This window comes from Drosophila ananassae, chromosome 2L (genome assembly GCF_017639315.1).
Source record: "Drosophila ananassae strain 14024-0371.13 chromosome 2L, ASM1763931v2, whole genome shotgun sequence".
Classification (NCBI taxonomy): Eukaryota; Metazoa; Arthropoda; class Insecta; order Diptera; family Drosophilidae; genus Drosophila; species Drosophila ananassae.
Window position 1 is genome coordinate 27,421,068 of NC_057927.1, and position 24,056 is coordinate 27,445,123.

Below are 24,056 nucleotides of genomic sequence, written 5' to 3' on the forward strand. Positions count from 1 at the left end.
TTTTAATATGCAACGAAATTCCCGAATTTGAGCCGAGATGGCTGAGATTTAACACCCAGCCACCCCAAAAACCCGCAGCGGCTTCCAAGGAATTTTCGGAGCTGGAGCAGTCTGGTGTTGGGATAGAATTTGCTGCATTTTATGCACTTTGAGCCATGCCTGGGAAATTTTAGAGTCAGACTGGTCCATCAAAGTTGAAAGATTCTGTGGGCGATAGCTCTTAACAATTTTAGTTAATCGGTTTTATCATTTAATAATTTCTATTATATTGTAGGCGTTAAAAATAATAGATTTGTATGAGGATTAAATTTTACTAAATTTTTTTATTTCTATATTAAATCTTATACGTAGAGCTATCCTTAGAGTCTAGCCGGAATAAAATATATAATTATTTTTCACCTTGTAGAAAAAATTATAATGCACTTGAAAAGCTTGAATGTCTTCTTTGTTAGCCCACTTATGGTCATTTATTTGGCAATGTAAACTAATTAGAATATTTTAGAAACAAAAAGGTAAAAAATCTTTAAAATGCCCTCAACAACATATTGGCAAGGCTAGCTATGGGGTGTGGGGTGGGTGTTGCTCTGAGCAAGTTTATCTTATGGTTAAGGTAATTTAAAGGCACCCAGACATATGCCCAACGTGGGCAATATTAACTAACGCACACACGTACCGACTAAATGAAATTCATGGCATATGTGCGTGCGTTCCATGCGTGTGTGTAAGTACGTCTCCATGCGAGTGCGGGGGTGCGCCTGTGTTGGTGCGAAGGAGACATGCATGGCATGGTGATGGTGATAGTATCTCTGGGCAGCTACTTTTGCTGGCTGGCAGTAACCGAGCCAGCGTGCCAGAAAGTGGTTTCCTCTTTGGCTTCTTCGCTTTTTTTCAACGTTAAACATTTTTTAGGAATGCCTCTGCCGCTGCAGGCCAAATGAGATTTAAAGCTGGGATAAGAGACGCACAGGGGGGCACGAATGGGACTCACACAGTTTGTGCAGTAAGTTCTGGCCACACACTTGGCCCGGTTTGCTGGTCTGACTTTTTAGCATATTTCCCTTAGCATATTTTTATTTGTAGCATTTATAAGTGAATAAATGCGCGCATTTAAATGCCACTTCCTTCCGCTTCCGTTTCCGCTTTGGTCCAGCTCTCGGTTCGGTTTTGGCCTGGTCTGGGAATCGTATCCGGTCAGAGCCTCATTACGTATGCAGTGGAAATTTTTTTCTAGCTCCTCCTCGGGCTGCTCAGCAGTTTATGCACGTCTTGCCAATTTATAAATCATTTTTGTTTGTCTGTTTGCATTTAGCTTGTTTGCTGCCGTCTGTAATTCGCTGTGGAAGTGTGTATGTGTGCCAGCGTGGACGTGGCCGGCTACGTGGCGTAATGCCGGCATACGTAATGCCGGCACTTGCATATGTTTGCCTCGCTGTATTCTTCGCCTCTGACCACTTTCCTCCCAATCCTCGGCCTATACATTATGATTTATTTTAATCATAATGCTAAATGATTTTTTTCGAGGTTCATCTTTCACTTTTATGACCTGCGCGCTGCTCCAAGCTCTGACAAAATTATTTTCCTGTATATTCCCAGGTTTGCAATATCAATAAAACTCAAGCAATGATAAATCATACTTCTTAATATGAGGCTTATTACCTTGGAAGATTTTCGTGTTCTTTAAAAAGCTTATCTTAAAATCTTAGATGTTTCTGGGGCTTAAATCCCAAATTTTTATGATTGATATCTGAGAATCGAGCCTCAATTGATATAACATGTATAATTATATAATTTTTATTAAATTGCAATAAGAAATTTGGTTTACCCCTGGGAAAACATCCCAAATTGCTTTGGTACTTTGTGGAGTGAAGCGGCCTGCCCACTTTATATTTTGACGAATCTTCGGCCAGACTAAAAGCATTTCCGTGTCTCTGTATTAGATTTTCGTGTTATTTTATTGAATTGTTCGTTTCTTTGGTACTCACAGCAAAACACAATAAAACACAATACCATACAGCACAACGAAATGAAGCAGACAACGAAACTTCACCGTGTTGGCATCAAATATATCCTTCAAATATGATGATGTTGCCTCATCTTGGTTCATTCGGTCGGTAAATGACCCGCATATGTCTCTCCGGACCCGAGCTTGGATTTGGATTCAGATTTGGATCTGGACGATGTCCGTCTTAAAGGACATTGAATAACACGTAACACTTGAGCGAACACATCCGACTGGATTTCAATCTTGTGTGAATATGGATGGGCCGGCCATGGACAGCTGTCGGAGTTGGTCATAGAAAGGCATGGGAAGGTGGCGGATGGTGGGCCCCTGGTTGAATGGCTCGGTAGCTGAGGTCCAGCAAGTACACGCCTGTTGTCCGCTTGTTGCGCTCTGAATTATTTATTAGGAATGTGTTCGTTCTCCTGTTTTTGCACTAAGTGTCATTTTGTTGGCTAACAAAATTTGCCTTGTTCCGTTTGGGTTTTGTGTGTCCGCCTGCCACCGACAAAGTGTGTCAAAGTGCCTGAATATTTTATAAGTCCCTCGCTCCAATGAAGCACACAAATAAAATAAGAAACGGCACGACACTCCCAGCAAACGAAATATTCGTACAAATATGTTCAAAAAATTGGTTTAAAGTGGAGTTTTATTGTCCGTAATTAAACTCAAGATTTGCATAATTTGATTTGTGCTGAAGCAGCTCCGACGACAATGGGAAATGTAATAAACTCGCACAGATCTTTGACTTTCTTCTTGTTCCTTGTGTTTTGGCAATTTTGTTTCCCCTTCGATCGAAAAATACATTCCGAAAGATGCCAGAAAAAATGTGCAAAATTTGCACTCCTCCAAGATTTCATATTTGAGCTCAAGCTCAAACCAAGAGCCTGGGGAGGGTGGGGCCAGACCAGGCACAGGAATGCAATCAATTTGCAAATTTTCGCTACTTTGCCGCGTTTGCAAATGTTCGAGTATTTGACTCCTTAGCAGTTTTTTCCCATCCTGCATATATACAAAAGTATGCATGCATATATACTTTTTGTTCCCGTTCCGCTTCTATTATTTCCCCATCGCATTGCCATCTATTTTGTGTTATTTCTGCACTTCGCTGCTTGTCTGGCGCGCATCGAACGCTGAGCCTGAGCCTGTCTATCTGTCTTTGATAATGCACTGCGCGAAAAGCCTATACTTTGGATTTAAAAAAGGATGTTTGAAATAAATAAAGCTGTGAGTAAAAATGGAATTCTTAATTGAGTTCTATCCTAAAAGAGGCATATTATTAATTGATTTCAATGTTTTTTGTTTACCAAATTATTCAAAAACTTAAAAAAATAATAAGCTTTTATTTGTAATATTTCTGTTTGGATTTTTTCTTCGTATATGAATTCCCTCTAACCTGGCAAGCTAGCTTTTAGCTCCTAGGGGAGGCAAGTTATGCAAATGCAGCTCCTTCGAGTCCTGGCCCTGTTTTGTTGCACTTTCCTGGGCCGAAAGGTGCTGGTTCGCTGGTTTTTGGCAAATGCCGTGAAAATAGTTCACTGTCCGTCTAAGCAATCGGAGCCATCAAAAGGAGCTCACTGATCATTGGCCAAGGAAGTGTGCAGTGGGTGAAAATGTACTAATGAAAACTAGAACTGGGATTTCGTAGTTTTTACGAGGAAATACCTTCATCTATATATGCATGGCTTTCCGTTCTCCTTTTTTTATCGAAGCCTTGCATTTGCCATGTGCCATGTGTAAAATCGACAAATAATGGATGCCTCTGTGTGTGCGGTGCTTGAAAAGCGCATTTGAATATCAATTCAATTGAATTCTTTGTGCAGTAGCTGCGGCTGAGTCTGGAGTTGAGGCGTCTCCAGCTGAGAATGCTGAGCGCATATTTCCTTGTGGTCGTGGCGCTGCCTTCGGCATCCTGGCAATATACATTCCCCACAGCGTTTTGCAAAGGAATTCTTAATGTGCGAATGGGTGCTCGGGGTGCATCGGGGTGAGTGTTCGCCACCTTATGTGCAATAAATTGCAGCGAAAAATGTTGCATACTTTCCGGCCATGTCGAGAGGAATTTCAACTCAACTTTAACCCGTTGTTTTGGCTACGTTTTCGCTCAGATTGCAATTAATGAAAAATGTTTCGCATTTCAACATCAGCCTAATATTTCAGATTTAATTCCCTTCGAGTAGATAAACGGATTTACTTGCTAAAACCAAATAGAAAATTGTCATTAATTAGCGCAGCTCAAATCAACCGGAGCGACGCGCACTTACTTTTGTATTAGCCTGTATGTTCTATATGCTCATACATTCGAAATAAATTATTCTGCTCACTCATCAGCATTTTGCGCTGTTATAAACACGTTTTTAATTAAAATTGCAAAAACAGGCAAAACACACATAGATCCGGCAATAAAAGCAAACAGAGCGCACAACATTCAGACAGACGAGCCTGTGGGTCTGCGGCTGATTGGGGGGTCCGTGTGGAGAAAAAATATGATGGCAGCAACTTCAATTAGCACAAAATAAAAGGCAGTTCCAAGCAGAACAAAGCCAGCAGCGGCATAAAAGTCACAAACAGACAGAGGCCCACTTATGGCAAGAGAGATGGCATGAGGTGAAGGAAAAGAGAACGGAATACTAGATGCCACACAAAGAGGCGCAACAGTTTTAGCAATAAAATGGCAAACACGTAAACATCGGTGCCTGATAAATGTGCGTGCAACAAAAGCCAGACTCCTGTACACAGGGAATAATATGAAGTGTTCTTTGCAGACACCCCAAAATTATCAAGCAAAAAGTTGGAATTTATTCATTTAATTAGTTCTTTGATAAATCTGTCCAAGTATTTGAAGTTTAATTTCAACAGTTTTTTTTATGCAGTTAATACTCTTTTTTTATAAAAAATTGATTGCAAGATTTTATTATTGCTGTGCATTTTAACGTATCATCGACCTTCATCATTTCCACCATATTAATGAACTGGTAATCCCGCATCGCGTATACGCCCCATCCTCCAGCAGTCATTACGATTCGCATTCACATTCAGTTTGCTATTCAGCTGGCATCGCTCCTCATGCGAATGTGATACATATGTGTTATACATAATGCTAAATAAACACATGCGCTGGTGTAGGTGTAGGTGTAGGAGGTTCCATAAAAGCTTTGCCACTTAGCGGCGACAGGTTATACAAATTGAATCAAAAAGAAATTGTTTACAATTTATGCTTGCTTTTCAAATCACGGCAAGTTAAGAATAAAAATACAAATGCTATTCAAATGTATGTCACACACACACGAACAGCAGGGGATTGGCACATATGTGTGGGAGTGTGTGTGTGGAAATTGGTAACATTTTAACCCCTCACGTGCCAGGAATGAATTGGGAGAGTCCCGAGCAAAGCCATCGGAATTGTCCTCACGTCTAGACATAATTTCTTCAATCATTTATTACCTAATTAAGTGGAAGTATAAATGCCAAACTCAGCCACCCAGGCCGAGGGTGTGGGCGAGAAGGGGCGTGGCAGGTCGAAGGAGGGGCAGTCCTTAAGCTCTTTTGGCCTCTTTGGCCCGAACTCGTGTTATTTTCATTCTCTTCTGGGCCACCGCCTTTTGTATGCGAATTAACTGGCAAAATTCCAATGATTGACCTTACTCTTTGTGTTCCGAGTATGGGTGTGTGGGGTGTGTGTGTGTTCTTTTCTGGGTGTGTTTGTTGGTGTGGAGTGCATTGGAGTGGTTCCCTGGGAACTTGAGTTTAAGCCATGAAACGGCGTTGCCTTGAGCAAGTGTCTTTGTCTTCGGCTCATCTTTTGTTCCATGCCCGAGCACATACAAAGCCATTGTGTGGTTGGCTTTTCTTTTCAGCTCGTTTCAGTTTGTTTTGCTTTTGCTTTTGCTGGTGCCGCCTTTTTGGCCTTGTTTACTATGTATGTATGCGCGTGTGTGTGAGTGTGTTTGTTAGCAGGTCTTCTCTCATTGTATCCTGTATCTTCCCAACATTGCCTGGCATTGTTCTCTCCCAGCCTTTGTTCTTTTCGATAGTGTCACATACTTAGTTGCCGATCGCTGGAGGTCAAGAATAAAAGAGCATTTTTTCATATCATTCCGCCAAAGGAACCGATTCCAATACCGACCCAAATAACAAATAAACACTCTATTTTACTTTCTATATCTTGTTTTCTTTATTTTCTGCCGCTGTTGTTGTTGCTCTCGTACATTGTTTTATTACAAACATGCATTTCTTTATACCATAATTTAGATTTATATTTAAGTTTATCCATGTGCCTCGCTTGCATACGCTAACATGAAGCCCACACACATACATATTCCTAACATATCGTATATATTACTTTCTTTAGGTTTCAACTTACAGCTTGTTATTTTTTTAATTTCATGTGTGGCTTGGTTTTGTATTCCTCATGCATAATTCTCGGAGTTGCCGTCTTAATGTTTCTCATTATTATGCCTTTGCCTTTCAAACTTATATACGTATCCTGGCTACAGATTGCTATTTGAGTGCTGGGTTTGCTGTTTCCTGCTTTTTACATTAGTGCGTCTATTTTGTAATTTTCCTTTCATTTCCTATTCGCCTTCCAGTTTACATTAACGGTACTTTACATTGTAGCTACGCTTTGTCCGCACCCGGTAAGTAAGGGTTTCAGAAGAACCAAAGACACCCGACGAAAACGATAAAGACATAGTTGCTGCTGCCCCTTTCAGTTTTAACTTTGCAAGCCATCAACGATACGGAACTGAATTTCGATCCCCCAACGACTCTACTAATTTCCCCCTCTATTTCTAAAAAAACACCTAGCTCCTCGCACCTAGCTCCTGCGTTTTTTGTTTCGCTTTCGACAGCGGCCCTCGATATAATTTTTTTTTCTTTTTTAATTTTGTATAGCTTTAAATTCGTCTAATATTTAGCTAGAAGTATTTAAGCAGGTTCCCAATAAACTTTACACTTAATAATTTTTTATTTATTTCCATTAGTTTTACGGGTTAAAGCGTTGCTTCTCTAGAGACTATTAAAGTAGTTGTTTTAATGCTCGTCTAACGTTTTTAATATTACGCATATTGTATATTTATTTAATTTATATATATATATATATTTATTTAGGGGTATATTTGACTTAGATATGCTGCGGTTAGTTCGTAATTCGTGTCAACAGTGTTATAATTTGCTTGGATAATCGATAGTGGTGTATATATTACATATCTTTTGTCTAACTGAAGCCAGGCTAGGGTCATGCCAGATATCGTATAGGTATAGGTAATCGCTAGTATATATTCATATTTGTATATAAACAAAATACATATCGCCGAGTATATGCATTAAGGAAGACATTTTTTCATGATTGTGACCATTTTCAAAACATGCGCACATTTTTCTCACAAGGTGCCACAAGGTATGCTTTAAATGGTCAGGCTTAGGCTTAAAGTGTATCAGTTTATTAGTGTGCCAGTGTGTGTGGGTGTGTGTGTTTGTGTATCCTTCAAACACCCAATTAATATTCATAGATTTTCCATTCACTCCCAGTGTTGCTCTGATGTCTCTACTATTTACAATACATCTGGATATCCCTTTTTACATAATTTATTTATTTAAGGCTCAACTGAAGTTATGTTCGATTATACAGTTCAACGTACACAATGCGGCTGCTCTCTGCTATCATGAATTTTATTTCCATACCATATTTCGTAAAGTTGATCTAGGCTGTATTTTTCTTGTATTGTATATCGTTGTAAACTTGAAGTATAAAGAAGTATATACAAAAGATTCGAGCATTCGAGGGACATTCATTGTTAGAAATTTCATCATCTGTGTGTAAACTTGTTTAGGTGTTCATATTGATATGTACTGGTTTAGTATTAATTACGTCAATTGATTTGAAAGTGAGTCCATAGGAGGAACTCTATGTGTGGGTATGTACAGCGAACTGAATGTGGGGTAATCGTGGCAATGAAACCTGTTGAAACGAGGCGAGTTCATGGCCGATTGTTGGCCTATAATCGAAATGCAGAACGCATAATTGATAATGAAACCGTAATTGTTTTCGCATCGAACGGAAAACTATGAAATAAATTAACAACAACGTTTTGCGAACTCACGCCCCCGAATGTGGGTGTTAAATGAAAGTTCGCTCACTGGGCGGAAAGTTGGTGTTTGCTTTCCGCCAGAAAGCGCGGAAAACAAGGAAAACGGAGGCCTGCCAACATTAAAATGTAATTAAAAATCAGAAAGAGCGGTCGTGGAATATCCGCGAGAGGCCTTCGCATTCTTCAACAGAGCAAACATTGTTAAGGCGGTTAATAATTCCTTTTAAATGAGGGAGGCGGGCACTTTAAAGAGCTTAAACATCAAACAATAAAGGCCATGCAATGAGTGTTCATTTTTAAAATATTTCACTGCGTGTGAGTGTGTGATAGTGTGATACTGGTGGACCGACTGATATTTGTATTTTTTTATCGTACAAAACACTAGCTATAGTTCGAATACTTAACGGCTATCCCTCTCCTCTATGTACAACTTGCCAAATCAAATCCAACTATCGAGTTCGTCTTGTTATTCGCTAATAATATTATTATGTAGACAGCAGTTTTCCATTTCACATTTAGGTATACAGTATATAGATTAATCTAATTGAGTTCTAGGTTTATGTTCTATGTGTTATATGTTGTATATCTCATAATGCTTCACATACGTATCAAAAGAGACAGCAACACCGTCATCAAAGGTCAACAACAAAGCTTCACAAAAATCGCAGCTAAACACAAAACTAGCCCCTAAATGTATACAACACGTTTATGATTATGATTATGCTAGGCCACGAGAGTATTCCCGAATATTTGTATACTCTGCCGTCCATTTAGTTTAGTGGCTATTATAGTTATACATCGTATGTATTTCCCATCGCCCTTAGTTCCGTCTCGCCCGCCCCCTCACACATATCTATTACATACAGTTAAGCAATTGTCCTTGCCGAATTACTTCAGCTATGCGGCTGTCATGTCGCCACATAGCTCATACGCATCGTTGTCCGAGTGGAGAGATAAGCCAGCACGAGCATCGCCACGTACAGCAGCCGCTGGCATCCGGCGAAGTTAGCCGGACCCGGGCCCGGACCATGACCACTCCGGGCCGCCGCACTCGTGCTCTCCGGCCAGACGACCTCGACTTCGGACATTTTGAAAATGCTCAGCAGTCGGTGGGATTGGAGTTCACTGTGCTCGTTATTGATTTGATGACTGATGGTCTTCAGAATGGCGGTGCACTCTTCCTGCAAATAGCCAGATAAGCGCAATGGTCGTCGATTGGATTATTAGAGAAAATGGATTTGCTGACAATCTTATGAGGCAGTGAGAAAAAAATCAGGAGGAGATATTTTCTTTAAGTAGTTGCGACCTAACCTAAGTTAAGCCAAGGCCCCTATGAGGTCCTGATTTTTTCTCACTGTAAGAATGCTTCGCCCAAGGCATTTATACGAACCTTCTCCTTGCGCAACAGCTCAATATCCTTAAGTTTGCCGTCGTGCGGTAAGCGCGCTGCAATTATAATGTTCTCCTCCGTCATGTTGAACAACGTCAGGGTGCACTGCGTCTGGGTGTGTGGAGAGAGGAGGTGGGTGAGGGTGTAAGGACAAAGAAGGACGAAATGCAATTAATACATTGCTAGCCGCACTTTATTATGAGCTCGCTCGACCGACGGCTTACCTGATTATCGATGTATGTGGTTACGTATTGCTGGAGGGCTCGCACGGCGTCCTGCACTCCCAGGTTAGTGTGCGGCCTCAGGAGTGCCTCGTCGGCGGCACTGTAGCCCAGGAGCAGGAACACCCCGCCTGCAAAACAAAGCAGAAGCAGAAAGGGTGGGGTTACGAAGAATGTAGCGAATGCAACATCAATTGCAGCTAATGTAATTTACTGCGGGCCGTGCACAAAAACGCACGCAAGTGCCATGTGGCAAGTGGACACAAGCCACGCAACCTTGTCGGTGCCACAATGGTTCTTTTTTCCCTTTTTTTGTGTCAAATAAGTTCTAAAGTGGCTCTCCGGCTGAGGCAGTGCTCTTAAAAAAAAGGCTTTAAGGATCGAGTTCAAGCTGCACTCAAAAATAAATCGGTTTTATATTTTTGTCAAGGTGCCCAACAAAAAATTGCATCAAAGGGACCTATTTCCCTAAAATAAAAACTAAGCTTCAACTAATAAGCTTTTAAAGAAATGTAAGACCCTTTTCTTTAATTTTATTAGATTAGTTTTTAGTGTAGACCGGGAGGACTGGCACTAGCTGCCACAAAAATGCTGCAGCATTCCCGACAGCCCTGCTTCGTCATCGCCTGTCGCCGGCGATAATCGCTAAGTGCTTAACGCACACCGAACCCGACACGGCACAGCCGCCAGGATGATGTAGCTTGGTGGGTACGAAGGAGGTGGGGGGCACCTTCTAAGGACTAAGAACTCAGGGACTCACCTGGAAGAATGTACTCCCCGAGCGGCGGCTTCATGCAGATGAAGCGTCCAGAGTAGCAGAGGCAGCGGCCACGGAATGCCTGGTAGGCGGGGGAGGCGTGGCTATAGAAGGCTAGCGCAGTACGGCAGGGGGCGAATGGCACGCAGAGGGCGTGGCAGGTGAGGGTGAGCGAATCGCCGCAGCTGCATAGCTCGCTGCACTCGACATCATCCAAAGAGTAGATCTGAAAGGAAGGGAAAGTAGGATTAACATTACGTATACGCCAAGTGGGCTGATACTTAAGAGATGGCTCGGCAATAGCACAATTTATAGAATTTTAAAAATAGTTGGCAATGTGCATTTCTATTTATAATTGTTTGCTTCGTATTTGGACGGACACGTGCCGCAAACGTGCCCAACCTTGTTTGGCTTTCCATTCCCGGTTTTCTCCGGATTAACTTTTCAGTTATGTAAATGCGCTTAAAAGCATTTTCTCAACTTTCCATATGAAATATTAATTTGCACTTATTTGGCTTGGGCCAGAATGGCATTCGGCCGCTTTAATAAATAAACTATATTTAATGGCTCTTTGTTTCACTTTTGGCTCTTCCATAATAGGATTGTGCTAATGCTTCAGATTTGGCAATAATTTACTTACCCGCTTGCTGCTGCCCTCCCGAATCAGTTGGTCGGACTGACGAGGACGTTGAACCACACAATTTCCTGTGAAAAAACAAGAGACAGAGAATCAATTTGAGTTTGGAGTGCGAACGGAAACAGCAACGCATAATTGATGGAATTATTCATCAAATAAATTGCTCGCCCATTCATAAACCAGTTTAACACCTTCAATTAAACTTTATTTCCACTCTTATAGGTTAGTTGGCTTTAAGTGTTTGGTCTTGACTTTGCACAAAAACCACTAACAAACTGCTGCTCACACAAAAGCGCTTTCGTGTCCTTTTTTGGAGCGTTATATTTTTGTGTTTGGTGGCAGGCAGTCAGGCATGGGGCGCCGGGGAGCCAGACAACGTACACAATGCTGGGACCCTGCCACTCATGGCCAAATAACGGATGTCCGCCACTCATGTGGAGCATTCATCATGTCATCAACGCCATTACGAGTTTTTCCTGGCCGGAGTTGCAAGTGTGGTGAGGGCGGAATTGGTTCCCCGTGTGTTTATGTGGCGAGAATTCACATCCAGCACACATCACATTCATACCCAGCCCAATCCGCCTCTGGCTCTCCTTAAGTCGACTTTTCCGCACTTAATTACTACCCATGGACCTAGTTTCGGCACTTTAAACTGCAAAGATGCGACTTAACTGGCAACTAGGGGCTTGCCCCGCTCATCAGAATCCCTAGTTGTGCTTTGCGAAACTTTGGCTATAAGCCTGACATAACTGGCACATAAATAATTGAAGCCCGCTCCACACACACACTGAACAACAATAGGTAAATATAGTTTTAAAATTTCCACCTCACTGCACGAGCAAAATCAATTATAGATGAGAGCCGAAACAGGCTCGGACCTGGGACCACCAACATTTCATGCAAAATTCAAGCCCAAATGTCCCAAGTGTCTAAATAATTACAACAGACGAGCTGACCACATGCCCGGGCTGACTAACTGACTGACGGAGTGACTGACTAACTGACAGATGGACGGGCGGACAGACGGACAGGCGGACAGAGAGGACTGATATACGGGCTGGCAAACAAACAAACTCATTTACATTTTTAATGATGTTTGTAAACACGTTTCGCCCCCAAACCAAATCCATTCTCCCCGGAGCTCGTGTGTGTGATAAATGACTGGACAATAAACGATGTCCTCCACTGGAGATTTTAGATAACGGAAGTATTATCACAATGCAGTCGAGTGATATGCGCCTGTGTTTGTTCGTCATTCAAATCATAATCGGATTTGGCATGTACTAGGATCACATGGCTCTCTCCGGCATTTCAGCGAACTTTTCATGGGTTGGACCCAAAACACCCACTTACCATATAATATATGCCGAACAAACACACGCTCGTAATTGCCACATCAGCCGAAAGCAAACTCATTTCCGGTGAGTGATATGCGTTCGGGGGTGACCGATGCGGATACTGAATTTTATATGATTTGCGCACAAATTATTAAAATAATAATCACGGTCGGCGCTGAGTTATGCTTTCAATTAGCCAAAACAACCGCAGTCACCGCATCAATTATGTTGAAAACTTCAAAACGGAAACGAAACCTAAATATATAAAAATGAGTATGTGCTGTGGGGCTGAGTTCTGCGAAGGCTAATTGTTATTAAGCTGGTTGGAAAGATGTAATGGGTCATCAGAGATTTCAAGCATTTTTTTATAATTAATATATTATTTATAATGGGAAAAGTATCCTATCTTTGACGAATTCATGGAGTCCTAGCCACCGATATTAAAATTTTGATTCCAAAACAACTGACAACTGGATATTAAAACAAAGAAGTGATTGAGCCACAATTGGATTGAGGACCGCCCCGCTCCAATTTGAAACTCAAAAGTCCAACTCGAAAAGTGACTCTGCCACAGGGAACTCCAATTTATTACCCACTTGCATTTACTTACTTGGCGGCTGAGTTGTTGTTGTGGTTGCCATTGTTGTGGTTGTTGTGGTTACCGGCTCCGTGATGCTGATGCCCACAAATTCAGTTGTTTCCCTTGGGTCAACGAAAATTACTGGATCATCGAAATCTACACTGCCGGAGTTGCTGCTGCCACGTCCCGGGCCCTGTCCCTTTCCGCCGTTGCCGCCATTTTTACGTCGACTACCGTTACCGTTACCGTTACCGTTAGCATTGCCATTGCCGTGGCCATGCCCGTTGCCGTTGCCATTTCCATTTCCGTGTCCATTGCTGTTGCGATAATCGTCATTTCCGCCATTTCCGCCGCTCTCGACGTTTACGCTGGGCAGCGGTATTGAATCGGGTGGATCGAGATAATTGTGTTCCACCGATGCTGGCTCTGATTTCTCTTTTGCCTGCCGTATTCGCCCAACATTTTCCCCGCAATTTGTTGTTTTCATTTATACATTTTTTTTCAGTTTGGTTTGGTTTTGCGTTTCGTGGTTTTTCAATTTTTTCGTAGTCCGGTGTATATGTTGTTTTTTGCATTTTGCATTTTTATTTATTTATTTGCATTTTTTGTGGTTTTTGCGGTTCATTGTTGCAATTGTTCGCAGTTATTGTTGTTGTGGATGATGCCACATGAAAGGGAGAGAAGAGATGTTAAAGAGTTTGAAAACGAATGCGGATATATTTTTGGGTGCTACGGATGAGGAGCGTGGGGCATAAGGGGTGGGGGTCTTAATCTTTTTGCTGCCCCGGTGGCAGCAAAGGCAGCCGTTGCTGCAGGTCAGGAATTGATTGCTTTGTCGGTTTGCCAACCCGAGGAACTGGGCCACAAGCAGAAACAGAAACTGAAATTTACCAGGACACCCAATAAGGATACACACTACCAAAAATATGATAAGGTTGACAGTGAAAAGGGACTAGGAACTTGGATTAATTGTTACATTAATTTAAATAGAAAATAAAATATTTGACAAGGTAAATGGTAGTAGGAAAGTAATTAGATCTAATTTATCTTTATTTTATATATTAAATCAATCCATTTTTTATTTTTACTTTCAATGTTCAATAAATCTATGGATGCCATCGAATATTTCAAGTGCAGGATACCGTAGTCCTGGCCGAAGCCCAAAATGCATAGCTGAGTGTGGACTTTGGTTTGACCTGGACTGTGTTGTGTGGCATATTGTCCGCTTTGGCGTTCATCTCGGAGCGCCCCCGTCGCCCCATTTGAGCCACTGATTGAGTGCTGATTGGAAAACAGAAAACGAACCGATGAAGGGACAGGCGGACAGACGGAGCGTCGGAAACCAAACGGATTGATAGTAGTGGGTATGTTTTGGGGATTTGGAGCAGGTAACTGTTGTTGATGCTTGTTAAAATCGAGTAACGCCGACCTGGTCGGCAGGGGATGCGGCTGGGTATGGGGCGGAGGAAGGATAGGACAAATGGGCAAATGGGATGCCCACTAGTTGACCGCAGTGGGGCAATTAGTAGCCAAATGGGAGTATCCGACGCCTAAGTTGCCACTTACCGCATTGAAGTCCGTGAAGATGTGCGTGGGCGGCTTCCTTTGCGTTTGCTTGGGCTGCAGGCTCGTTGTGGTCGTCCTTGTTGTGGTGGGCGGCGGCGGTGGAGGAGGCGGTGGGGCGCGTGTTGTTGTTGTCGTAGTTGTGGTCGTTGTTGTGGTTGTTGTAGTTGTTGTCGTGGTAAGGAAACCGAGCTCAGCCAATCGTTTCATATGGAAATCCTTTTGAGCCTCAACTGTTAATGTTCAAGAGCGGGTTGTGGGAAGTTAATGAGAAGAGTGAGAAATTTATTAGAAAGGTGCAATTATAGATATTTTTCCAATAAGTCTTTTATGATTTTGATTCTGGAAATTGTTTATAAAAATTTATCGTACTTACCAACACAAGGATTCATCCAGAGGAGACGCCGCCACCCCACGCACTGGTAGAGGTGCTGGGGATCGGTTCCCTGGCAGGCACAGGTTGTCCTCAACATAGTGCCTAATATCCCAATCATGGCGGTTCGACAACCACTAGGTTTTCCGGCACATTTTTTAGTCACGCTATCCACGGCGCAGGCCTGTTCATAATATTCCAATTTTAGCCTGCAAAATCAAATGGTAGTAAATAAAAAAGATGACTTTAAAATGTTTCCCACATTTTTTACAGTGTAATAGATAACCTCACTCATAAAACCCAAGCTTCCCAAGTAAAACTCAAAGTGGCTGCTATTCCCATTGCCACCAAGCAGCCAGTGCCTTCCCCATGTCATACGCCAGTTACTTGCAGATGCAGACGCAGCTCCTGTCTGGTTTCATGCCCCATTCTAGGTGATAGCCATCGCTGGCTATGTGATAAGGGTCCCCCCGTTACCTGCACTGCAGGTCTCCGTTTCACTCGCTCTTCTGAGATTGATGTCGACCAATTTGTGTTGGCATTACTCTCCGCATTCTACTGCATTTCATCGTCTTAGGGGCAGAATGCTGCCGCATCAGTGCAACTAAATTTATGAGGCCCAAGTCCCTGGCATTTGGATGGGATTTTTGGTCAAGTGCCAGGGAACGTATGCGTAATATTTCAATTGCAGATTATCGGACTCAAGGCGACGACTTGGGCATTCCAATCTCGACTGGAATCTGGACTTAATTATGGGTGACGAATTCAGGTGAATAGTTCTATCGAATATTGAGTTTGTTAGTAGCATTTAAAGGAATTAAGTGAGTTTGCAAATGAATTGAATAAATTATATATGAGTGTCCGCATCAATCTTCATTCAGTGATTCTTGGTTTTTGCTTTCACATATGTTTCTTGGGGGAAACTATACGAAAATATCTTTATGTCTTCTTGCGGATTGTAGCATTTCAATCAAAGAAAATTTTCCACAAAAAGTGGTTCAAGTTTTTGCACAGTCATCTAAATGGATTTTCTTGCGAATTTTTGGTTGCGTAATGCCAGGAGTTTTTGTGCAGAGAGAAGTCTCTGTACTAGCAGCCATCGAAATGCAGTTTAAGACATCAGAGTCGCAACTTCGATGGCAGCCAAATAAACGAGCATTCAGTTGGATGGAAGCCCTACACTTTTCCCTTCCAAAATAGCAGGGCCGTGCCACACCCGGCCTGCACGTTTGCGCCAGGCTCGGGGCACGTGTTGGTGCACAACGCGTCGTATACGTAATAAGTCAACATAAGCACTCGACACAGAGAGCCACACGTTGTTGGCCATGTTGTTAGAACTTCTCCGGGGCCCGACTTCTGGCCCTTTTCACCCGGCTCCGACGGCCTCGGCTGCAGCATACAAAATGAGCGTCATTAGTCCAATTTAGTTGTTTACCAAAGCAAGTGCGATTCACTTAAAAGGCAATTAATTTTCACAGCCACAGCTACGACCACGTACTTTGCGGTCGTTCAGCCGTAACACGACAACAAACACACCTCACCACCTACACCGGGCACCCACTCTGCTCCGCCCATTCAACGGCACACACCTTCAAGCCCAGCATATGCATCCTGGTCGGAGGTTTTGAGCAAGTTTGAGCCAGACAAGTGGCTTGGGGGTGCAGCATCGTATTTATAACTTAACTTTGTGTTTGACACATTCACGCGGTCTCAGTGTTGCTGCAACTTTGGCTTCCTGCCCTGGTCTGGCTAAATGAAGAGCTAAAGCTGCTAGATGCTTTTTCGCTGGCTCCTGCAAACTGGTAAATTTATGCCCCGCTTCCTCGAAACTACTACAACTATGGAAGCATTTTTGGAGTGCCTGTCTCTCGTGGAGTCGTGTCGATTTAACGAGTTCAGCTGAGTGCCATCAAAGTTGCGGCTTTCAGCGACTTTGCCGTGGCTAAACGCTCCTAATTCAATATCAACGCGAGCGTGAGACTGAGTCTCAGAAATTCAATTTTCCCTAATTGAATTGGCAGCAGAGGCTGACAAATAAGACGCCAGAATATGTGGTCCAGAAGTTTGAGGAAATTTTGTTAGGAGAAGCCGAGGGGAATAATATTCAAATAAACTGCTAGATGTGTTTTGGAGTTGATTAGAGGCAACCGACTTCTTTTTTATGCCTCAGTTTCAGTTAATAGGCTTGTTTGAAAAATCAAATAAAGATTCTGCTTATTAAAAACCAAATATATTTCATTGGTAAATATTCGCACACACTCTTACGCATTGGACACATTGTATCGCGCATATTTCCGGTTCCGCTTAAACCGTAACCCCCAATACCGCGCTCGTCGCTTTTGAATTATGACCCTTGAACCCCTTGAATCCTTTGAACCCACCTGCACTCGCGATCCTCCTTGCAGCTTTCGGCGACCACATGACAGGCGGGCGGCGGATGGTAATAAATGCCGTTGGAGCTGGCCGGATTACTGTTATCTGGCGGCCGCTGGGCGCACACGGGATGCAGTTTTTCCTGTGCAATCATGCACATGTCGTGCCGATTGCCGTTCTGCTGGCTGCTGCTGCTCCCAATGCCGCTGCTTGTTTTTCTGCAACGATAGAAGGGGAGAAGTTGTTGGGTTTTTGGGGCTTCGTTCGAAAGTGCGGAAGGAGCCTGCACTGGTCAGCCACTTACTTGCATAGACAAAAGGCGATGTCCAGATTGAGGTCCTCGTGGACCCCCTTGTAGAAGGCCTGCAGCGAGGTCATACACGAGTTGCGATTGCATCGGTGCATTTCGCAGTGCATCAGCATCGGCTGCAGGGACGATGAACAGGACGGATCTTCCCGGCAGGTGTCCAATGCTGTGTGACAGGTACTCTGTGGGGATTATGAACACGTTAAGAAAAATGTTAAATGCTATTTATATTTTTAAGGTTTTTAATGGGGCTTTGTATGGAAAAATAGTCTTTAAAATTGTTAAATTCTGCCTAACCGGCCAAGTTTATGGCAATTTCTAACATTTTTTTTTAAATATATTTTTGAAAGGATAGGCCTCATAATTTTATCAGATTTTTCTTACAGTGTAGTAACAAATTCAGCAAATTGTGCGAGCTGCACTTTGCATTGTTCCTGCGTTTTTCCAGGATGTGTGTAAAAAGGGTTGGGTAGGGGGGACTTTCTTCGGACTCACCTGAAAGTGTTGCTTGATTATTTCCGTTGAGAGGTCAACTTCGACATCCTGACCACCTGACCAACCAAACGGCCAAAACGTGCCCAAGTGTGTCAGTCGCATTTGCATTTGCAATCGGCCATTGCAGGGGCAGATGCAGTTTTGTAGTTTTCAGTTTTCAGTTTGCAGTTTGCATTTTCACCGAGAAAATGTTACCCAGAGGAGTTGAATTTGGTTCGATTGGGGATTTGTCGTTCGGGTTAGTTGGTGACCGCAGCGGGTTGTGGGATGCGTAGAGAAAATGTTTGAAATAGTTCATTAGTTTTCAATTTGTGCAGCCCATTTTCCAGCATATTCGATTCGATTCCGACGTGAATACGGATCTGTTGGATTTGGCGCCCGAGCCCAAATCTATACCATATAATTGGCGAAAAAAAAACGAAATGGAAACAATTGTCGCCTTTCGCCAACCAACTTGGTGAACTGCATTAGCCGTTCAAACCCAATTCAATTCGGTTTAGCTCAATCATCCAGCTGTTTGTTGAAATGAATTGTAAAATCAGTGATTACGCCAATCGAGAGTGGATTGCATTTGGAATAACTAATTAAAACTCTAAACTCATTGACAGCCGCCTTTGTTTGCGCATATTTGCCGGTGGATGGTCTTAATTGGCTTCATTTATTTATATCCGTTTTTGGGTTTTATTTGTCCAATTCACTCTCAATTGGCTTATTTATTCATGGCTCTCAGGTATAGTTTAAACACAGATCCTTGTTTAATGGATGGCATTTAATACGCTCCGATTATAGTGCCTTTGGGGCCTAATCACAACTCAATTACTTTTTTTAAATGGATGTGTGCGGTATATGGACCGAATTGAAATGTAGTCGGTTGGCTCGGGTGACAGATGTTATCGATTGCATATTAATTAACCAACTTTTTGTTCGATTTCAGTTTCAATTGGTAATCACAGTGCGTGATTCAAATATATGTATCCCAATCACCCCCTCATTTCCCGCGTATGCTTATCAGCAAAAAAAATGATGGAAATTATGAAATCAAAATAAATAAAATTCACATAAATAACGTAAACTAAATGCAAATATTCCACAAATTTGTTTATTGCCTAATTCTGGAATCCAGGGAGTTGAGAGATATCGAGAGTGAGAGTCAATTATGGGAAATCGGGGTATTACTTTCAACTTGTTTTGGGGCGTGGTCGCAGGGTCTGCAGGGCTGGCAAAACACAACTAAGTTCTATATACTTATATTCTATATATGTATACGTTATGAGAGGTAAATTTATTATTTTATTTATTGGATTTGACTTTAAAAACTACCAAACCTACTGATAAAAATATTCTGTATTTTTGGGGATCGACAACAGTATTCTAACGATAGGCTGTATTCCTGTGTGTGTGACTGGGTGTATTTATAGGATTGTATGATTTATGTTTGGATATACTGAGGTCCCAGCTCGGGCTTCTATGGCTCATGATACTATGAATTCTGGCGACTGTGAAAATGTTTTACTTTTTTGGCATTTTTATATTCTGCTTATTTTTGGTACTCGGTGTGTTGTGGGTCTTTGTAAAAGAAAACATTAATTCATCGTTGCAGACTCAGCAGAAACGCAATAAATAAGGAGCGGTAACATGTGTAAACACAAATAATTCACTTTGAAACGATACAAGAATAAGCCAAAAGTATAATCGAGCAGGGGAAAATTTTAATCAAGTTTTTAAGTCTATTTGATAGACTCGGGGCTTCGAATATTTCTTTTTTTTGTGTAAGAGTTCAGCATTAATTCCATGTCTTAGGAGTGGAAAGGTTTCGATGGCTTTGTATGAAACAATGAGACATGATGGGTCAATGATGAATGTTTATACATGGGACAAATGGACCAAATGATTGATTTTAAGAGGCTTTAGTTAATGACTGGGATCTCAAAAAGATTGGTCGAAAAAATTATTGATTCTGAGGTAGTTAATTCTTTTGGTTTTTGTTGTAAATGTTTATGTTTTTGATTCAAAAACTGGGTGCTTTGGAAAAAATTTGAAAAAGTGTGCTTGAATTGAATATAACAAAATTGGTTTGGTTTTCGTTTTGTTTAGAATATATATTTTAAGAGAAACTTAAATGAATTTTGTTTAGATTTTGGTTTTGTTTAGGGTTTTCATTTTGCTCACATAACGTAAGAAAGAGTTAGTATCGAAAATATACACAATTGGTTTAGAAATTTCAATTTTGTTAGAATTTTCGGTTATAGGTTACAGTCTTCATTAGTTGGTAAACAAAATGACAAACAAAATTCATAGAAAAGGATTTTTGTTTGGTTTTTAACGCATTGGAAGCATATTGTTTGTTTAAGATTTTTGTTTTTGGTATATTTTTGTAAGAAAATTTCAAAAACTTTCAAAACAAATGGCAAGCTACGTAAAAAGAATTGAAACATAAAAGCAGTTTGACAAAGTTCGAGATATGTAAATATTTATATATGTATAGAAACTGTAATGTATACATTTTTATTTTCGTTTAAACTAAACAGAAGAAATGGTTTCGTTTTCACAATTGTCTTACAAAGGTAGAGCAAATGCCAAAAATTATGCACAAAGCCAGGAGGCGATCGGATTGCGCCCAGTTGTTGTATTTTATTTATAATTCACCTTGCTGACTGTTTTGTTAAATTCAAACACAAAAGCAAAAACGGTAAAAAACTCGATTTGTTTCCACTTAAAAAATTGAACCTGCAACACGGGGGTGGTATTTTGTTACAGGGGGACGACACAAAAACGGAAATCATAAATAAATTCACAGAAAAATCTATCTAAATGGTGAGCCAACGAACGAACAAATGAACAAACGAACTTTTTTTGCCTGTTAATTAGTTCTAGGATGTTGCACACACACGCTTTTCATGTTATTTACTTTTTTTTGCGAGTGTGTGTGCGTGTGTCGCTGCATTTTAAATTTATTTTTAATATATATATTTTTTGCTTGCTTGGTTGGTTAGTTGGTTGGTTGGTTTGTTGTTTGTTTGGTTTGGTCTGGTCTGGTTTCTGTAATTATTTGTTTTGCCTATGCAGTGGTCGTGGATTTTGTTATTTATGGATTTACGTTCATGCTAATACGTGTACACATACTTTGGTAGTAAACACCGGCATTTCCGTTTCCGCCGTAGCCGAAGCCCGTATCAATGATATCGAATGGTTCATTATCGACGGCAGCCGCCGCTGCCATGTGCCGCTGATGGAAGCCGCTTATATTGAACGGATAGCTGGGCACGCCGTGCATCGAGCCCGGATAGTTAAAGCTGCCGGACAGGTGGCCCAGGCCGGAGCCGGAAGTGGTCACCACGCCGGAACTGGACCCGTAGCCGGACCCCATGGCTATAAGGGGCGTATCAATAAGGGCCAAATTATCATTGAAGATTCTCTGATGCAGTTTCTCGTCCATGCCCAATATTCTTACTGCAATTTGAGGTTAGCAAGAAGAGAGAGATGGGTAGAATGGTTGTAGTTGTTTGTTGTTTCTTGTTTGCTGTATTGGATTGGGTTATTGTTGTTGTTTGAATTGATATTGATATTATGGTTGTTGTATTTGGTTATTATGGTTGTTGCGTTCTTGTTCAGTGCTTCATCTATTTGGCTGTTATAGTTGCTATTACTGTTATTATTGTAGACTGTAGTTGTAGTTGTTGCTACGCAGCAGAGTTTTGAGTTGTCCAATCAGAATCACATATATACTTTTGGTAGTAGCTTTTGACTTTCTTACAATCAATTTTATTACTAATAATGGTAAAAACTTTTATACTGTTATGTTAGATCACAACGAAAATACACACTTGAAACTTGAAACGAAAACTGTAGGAACTCAAAGAATTACGTTTACATACTTTTTCGAGAAAAAATGATTCAAAAAATACAAGACAGTTTGAACGGAAAATGTTTGAAGAGAAAAATGTAACAAACATACACGGAGGAAAATGTGCGGAGAACGGTGCCAACAATTATCGTTTAAAATTAGTGCAGGACTAAAAGGACGCAGCGCAGGCCAACGAGCTAAACGTTTTGCATTGAACGGGAATCCATTGAAGGTTTAGCGTGCCGCCACGCTTCGATTGCTCGTCGCTATCAATGGCGAAACATAAACAGGACGACAAACAGGACATCACACCGGAGCGTTTCTCTGTCTTCTCCGCCTTTACATGGCGTAGGTGTCCCTGTGTGTGTGTGTATCTATGGGCGGGTGGGCGTCTGTCAAATGTCATGCACTGATAGAGCGAGCAAATGGCTGAACGGTTTGCAACCGCAGAGAAACAGCATCTCCGCTTCTACACTAACAAAAATGGCAGTGATTTTGTTTTTCATTCATATTTCTTTCTATATTTTCCACACAGTTGTTGTTAATAATTTATAAAATATATAAAGTTTTTAAGACTAATTTCATTGTTCTACATTAAATATTAAATATTTTAAAAATAAATTGGAATGTGGTTTCTCTAAAATCAATAAAAAAAAAATATATATATTCCACTGCCATGTTTTTTTGTCAGTGTTGGTTTTGCTTATCTCGCTGAGAGCACGCTGAAGTGCGCTTCATTTGCGGCGTCTGGCAAAGCTCAAAGGATGCCAATCCCAATCCCAATCCCAATCCCAGTGCCAGTCCCAGTCCCATGCCCATTTCAGATCCAGACCCAGCGCCATTTCCATCAACATCGCAGACGGCAGCCGTGGCGGGTCAACTGGTGGCGCTAAATGGCCAAGGATTTGCCAGGAGACGTGCTACGTATTTATGTTTGTCGCTCGCATTGCCAGCAAATATTTGCACAGCAAACAAGCGGAGACAGCGCTGAGGAGGGAGAGCTTGTCTTCGGGGTGGCTCAGAATGGGACTAGCTCAGTTTGTTAACTGTTATCGCGCTTGTAAGCTCCTGTCGTCGAGTGGATCTGTGTCCTCTAATTGTTGCCCTGTTGTTTCAAATACAAAACGTTTCAGTTGCACTTAAATTCAGATTGCATGCCATTTCACATTTAACCGAAAAGCGAAGAGTTCATGTCAGAATGTGTGCCTCCTATATACGAGTGCTGTATAACAAATAAACGTAAAGATACAGATACGGGTAGAGACTCGTAAACAATGGATATAAATTTTAAGAATGTGCAATAATTTCAAAATTACATTGTGGCTTTCAGAGCGTCGGAAATGTGTGAGGTAACGACTGCCATATCAAATGGCCGAACGAACACCCATCCGTGGTTTTCATGCCCTAATTGGGAAAGCTGGGAGCAGCTGCATTGAGCCACACACACTAGCATGCAGGGGCGAGGTGTTTGGTGTTGTGGTGCATTGGCATGGCGGCGGGTTTGCGGCATCAACGTCGTCGTCGCTCTGTGCTACTTCTAAGTGGATTGTACAATATTATGAAAATATTTATTACACGCAAACATCGCCTGGAAAGCGTATCCCTTGTACTATGGGTATATGAATATGTATGTGCTTTTGTGGGCGGTGGTGCTTAGTGGGGGCTGAGTGGGTGGGTGGGTTTTTGAAGTGGGGTAGGTGCTTGATAGGTCGTGCTTGCTTTATTTTGTTGCTGGCGCAGTGCTGACAAATCGCTTTATTTGCTTTTTAGTTGTGCTTAATTAAATTTTGAAATTCAACGCTGAACTTAATTTTTCTAAACGCTACTCATTGTTTGTGGGTTGTTTTGGGCAAGTCCCAACATGGCCGACAGGCAACCCAGAGAAGTGAATACTTTCAGATTCTATTTTTCAGATTAATTGGAGAAATTAGTCTTAAAGTGGCCTTTTAAAAGCTGACTTTTTTGATAAACTAAGCCTATAAATCATGAATAACTGGAGGTACAAAAACAATCGATTCTGGAAGCATAAATAACTTCTGTGTTTATTTATTGGCATTCGGCGTGGTTGCTTTGTTTAGTAGGGATATTGTT

The 24,056-nt window shown here is 41.6% G+C and overlaps 1 protein-coding gene across 2 annotated transcripts in view; it reads right to left on the bottom strand.

Annotated features, from left to right (window-relative positions):
• Positions 1–6,148: 6,148 nt before the first annotated feature.
• Positions 6,149–24,056, bottom strand: part of LOC6505856 — a 75,209-nt gene continuing 57,301 nt past the window's right edge. The window contains exons 9-20 of one of the 2 annotated variants that reach the window (XM_014905331.3): positions 21,245–21,571; positions 18,122–18,177; positions 17,624–17,808; positions 17,328–17,537; positions 14,950–15,155; positions 14,577–14,806; positions 13,041–13,452; positions 11,097–11,161; positions 10,460–10,682; positions 9,703–9,830; positions 9,479–9,589; positions 6,149–9,269 (exon numbers count right to left, since the gene is read on the bottom strand). In XM_014905331.3, coding sequence (XP_014760817.1) covers positions 8,997–9,269; positions 9,479–9,589; positions 9,703–9,830; positions 10,460–10,682; positions 11,097–11,161; positions 13,041–13,452; positions 14,577–14,806; positions 14,950–15,155; positions 17,328–17,537; positions 17,624–17,808; positions 18,122–18,177; positions 21,245–21,571 — 2,426 coding nt within the window. In that variant the 3' untranslated portion in view covers positions 6,149–8,996. Of the gene's footprint in view, positions 9,270–9,478; positions 9,590–9,702; positions 9,831–10,459; positions 10,683–11,096; positions 11,162–13,040; positions 13,453–14,576; positions 14,807–14,949; positions 15,156–17,327; positions 17,538–17,623; positions 17,809–18,121; positions 18,178–21,244; positions 21,572–24,056 lie in introns of those variants that run through there. The other variant, XR_006506883.1, reaches the window with a different exon arrangement.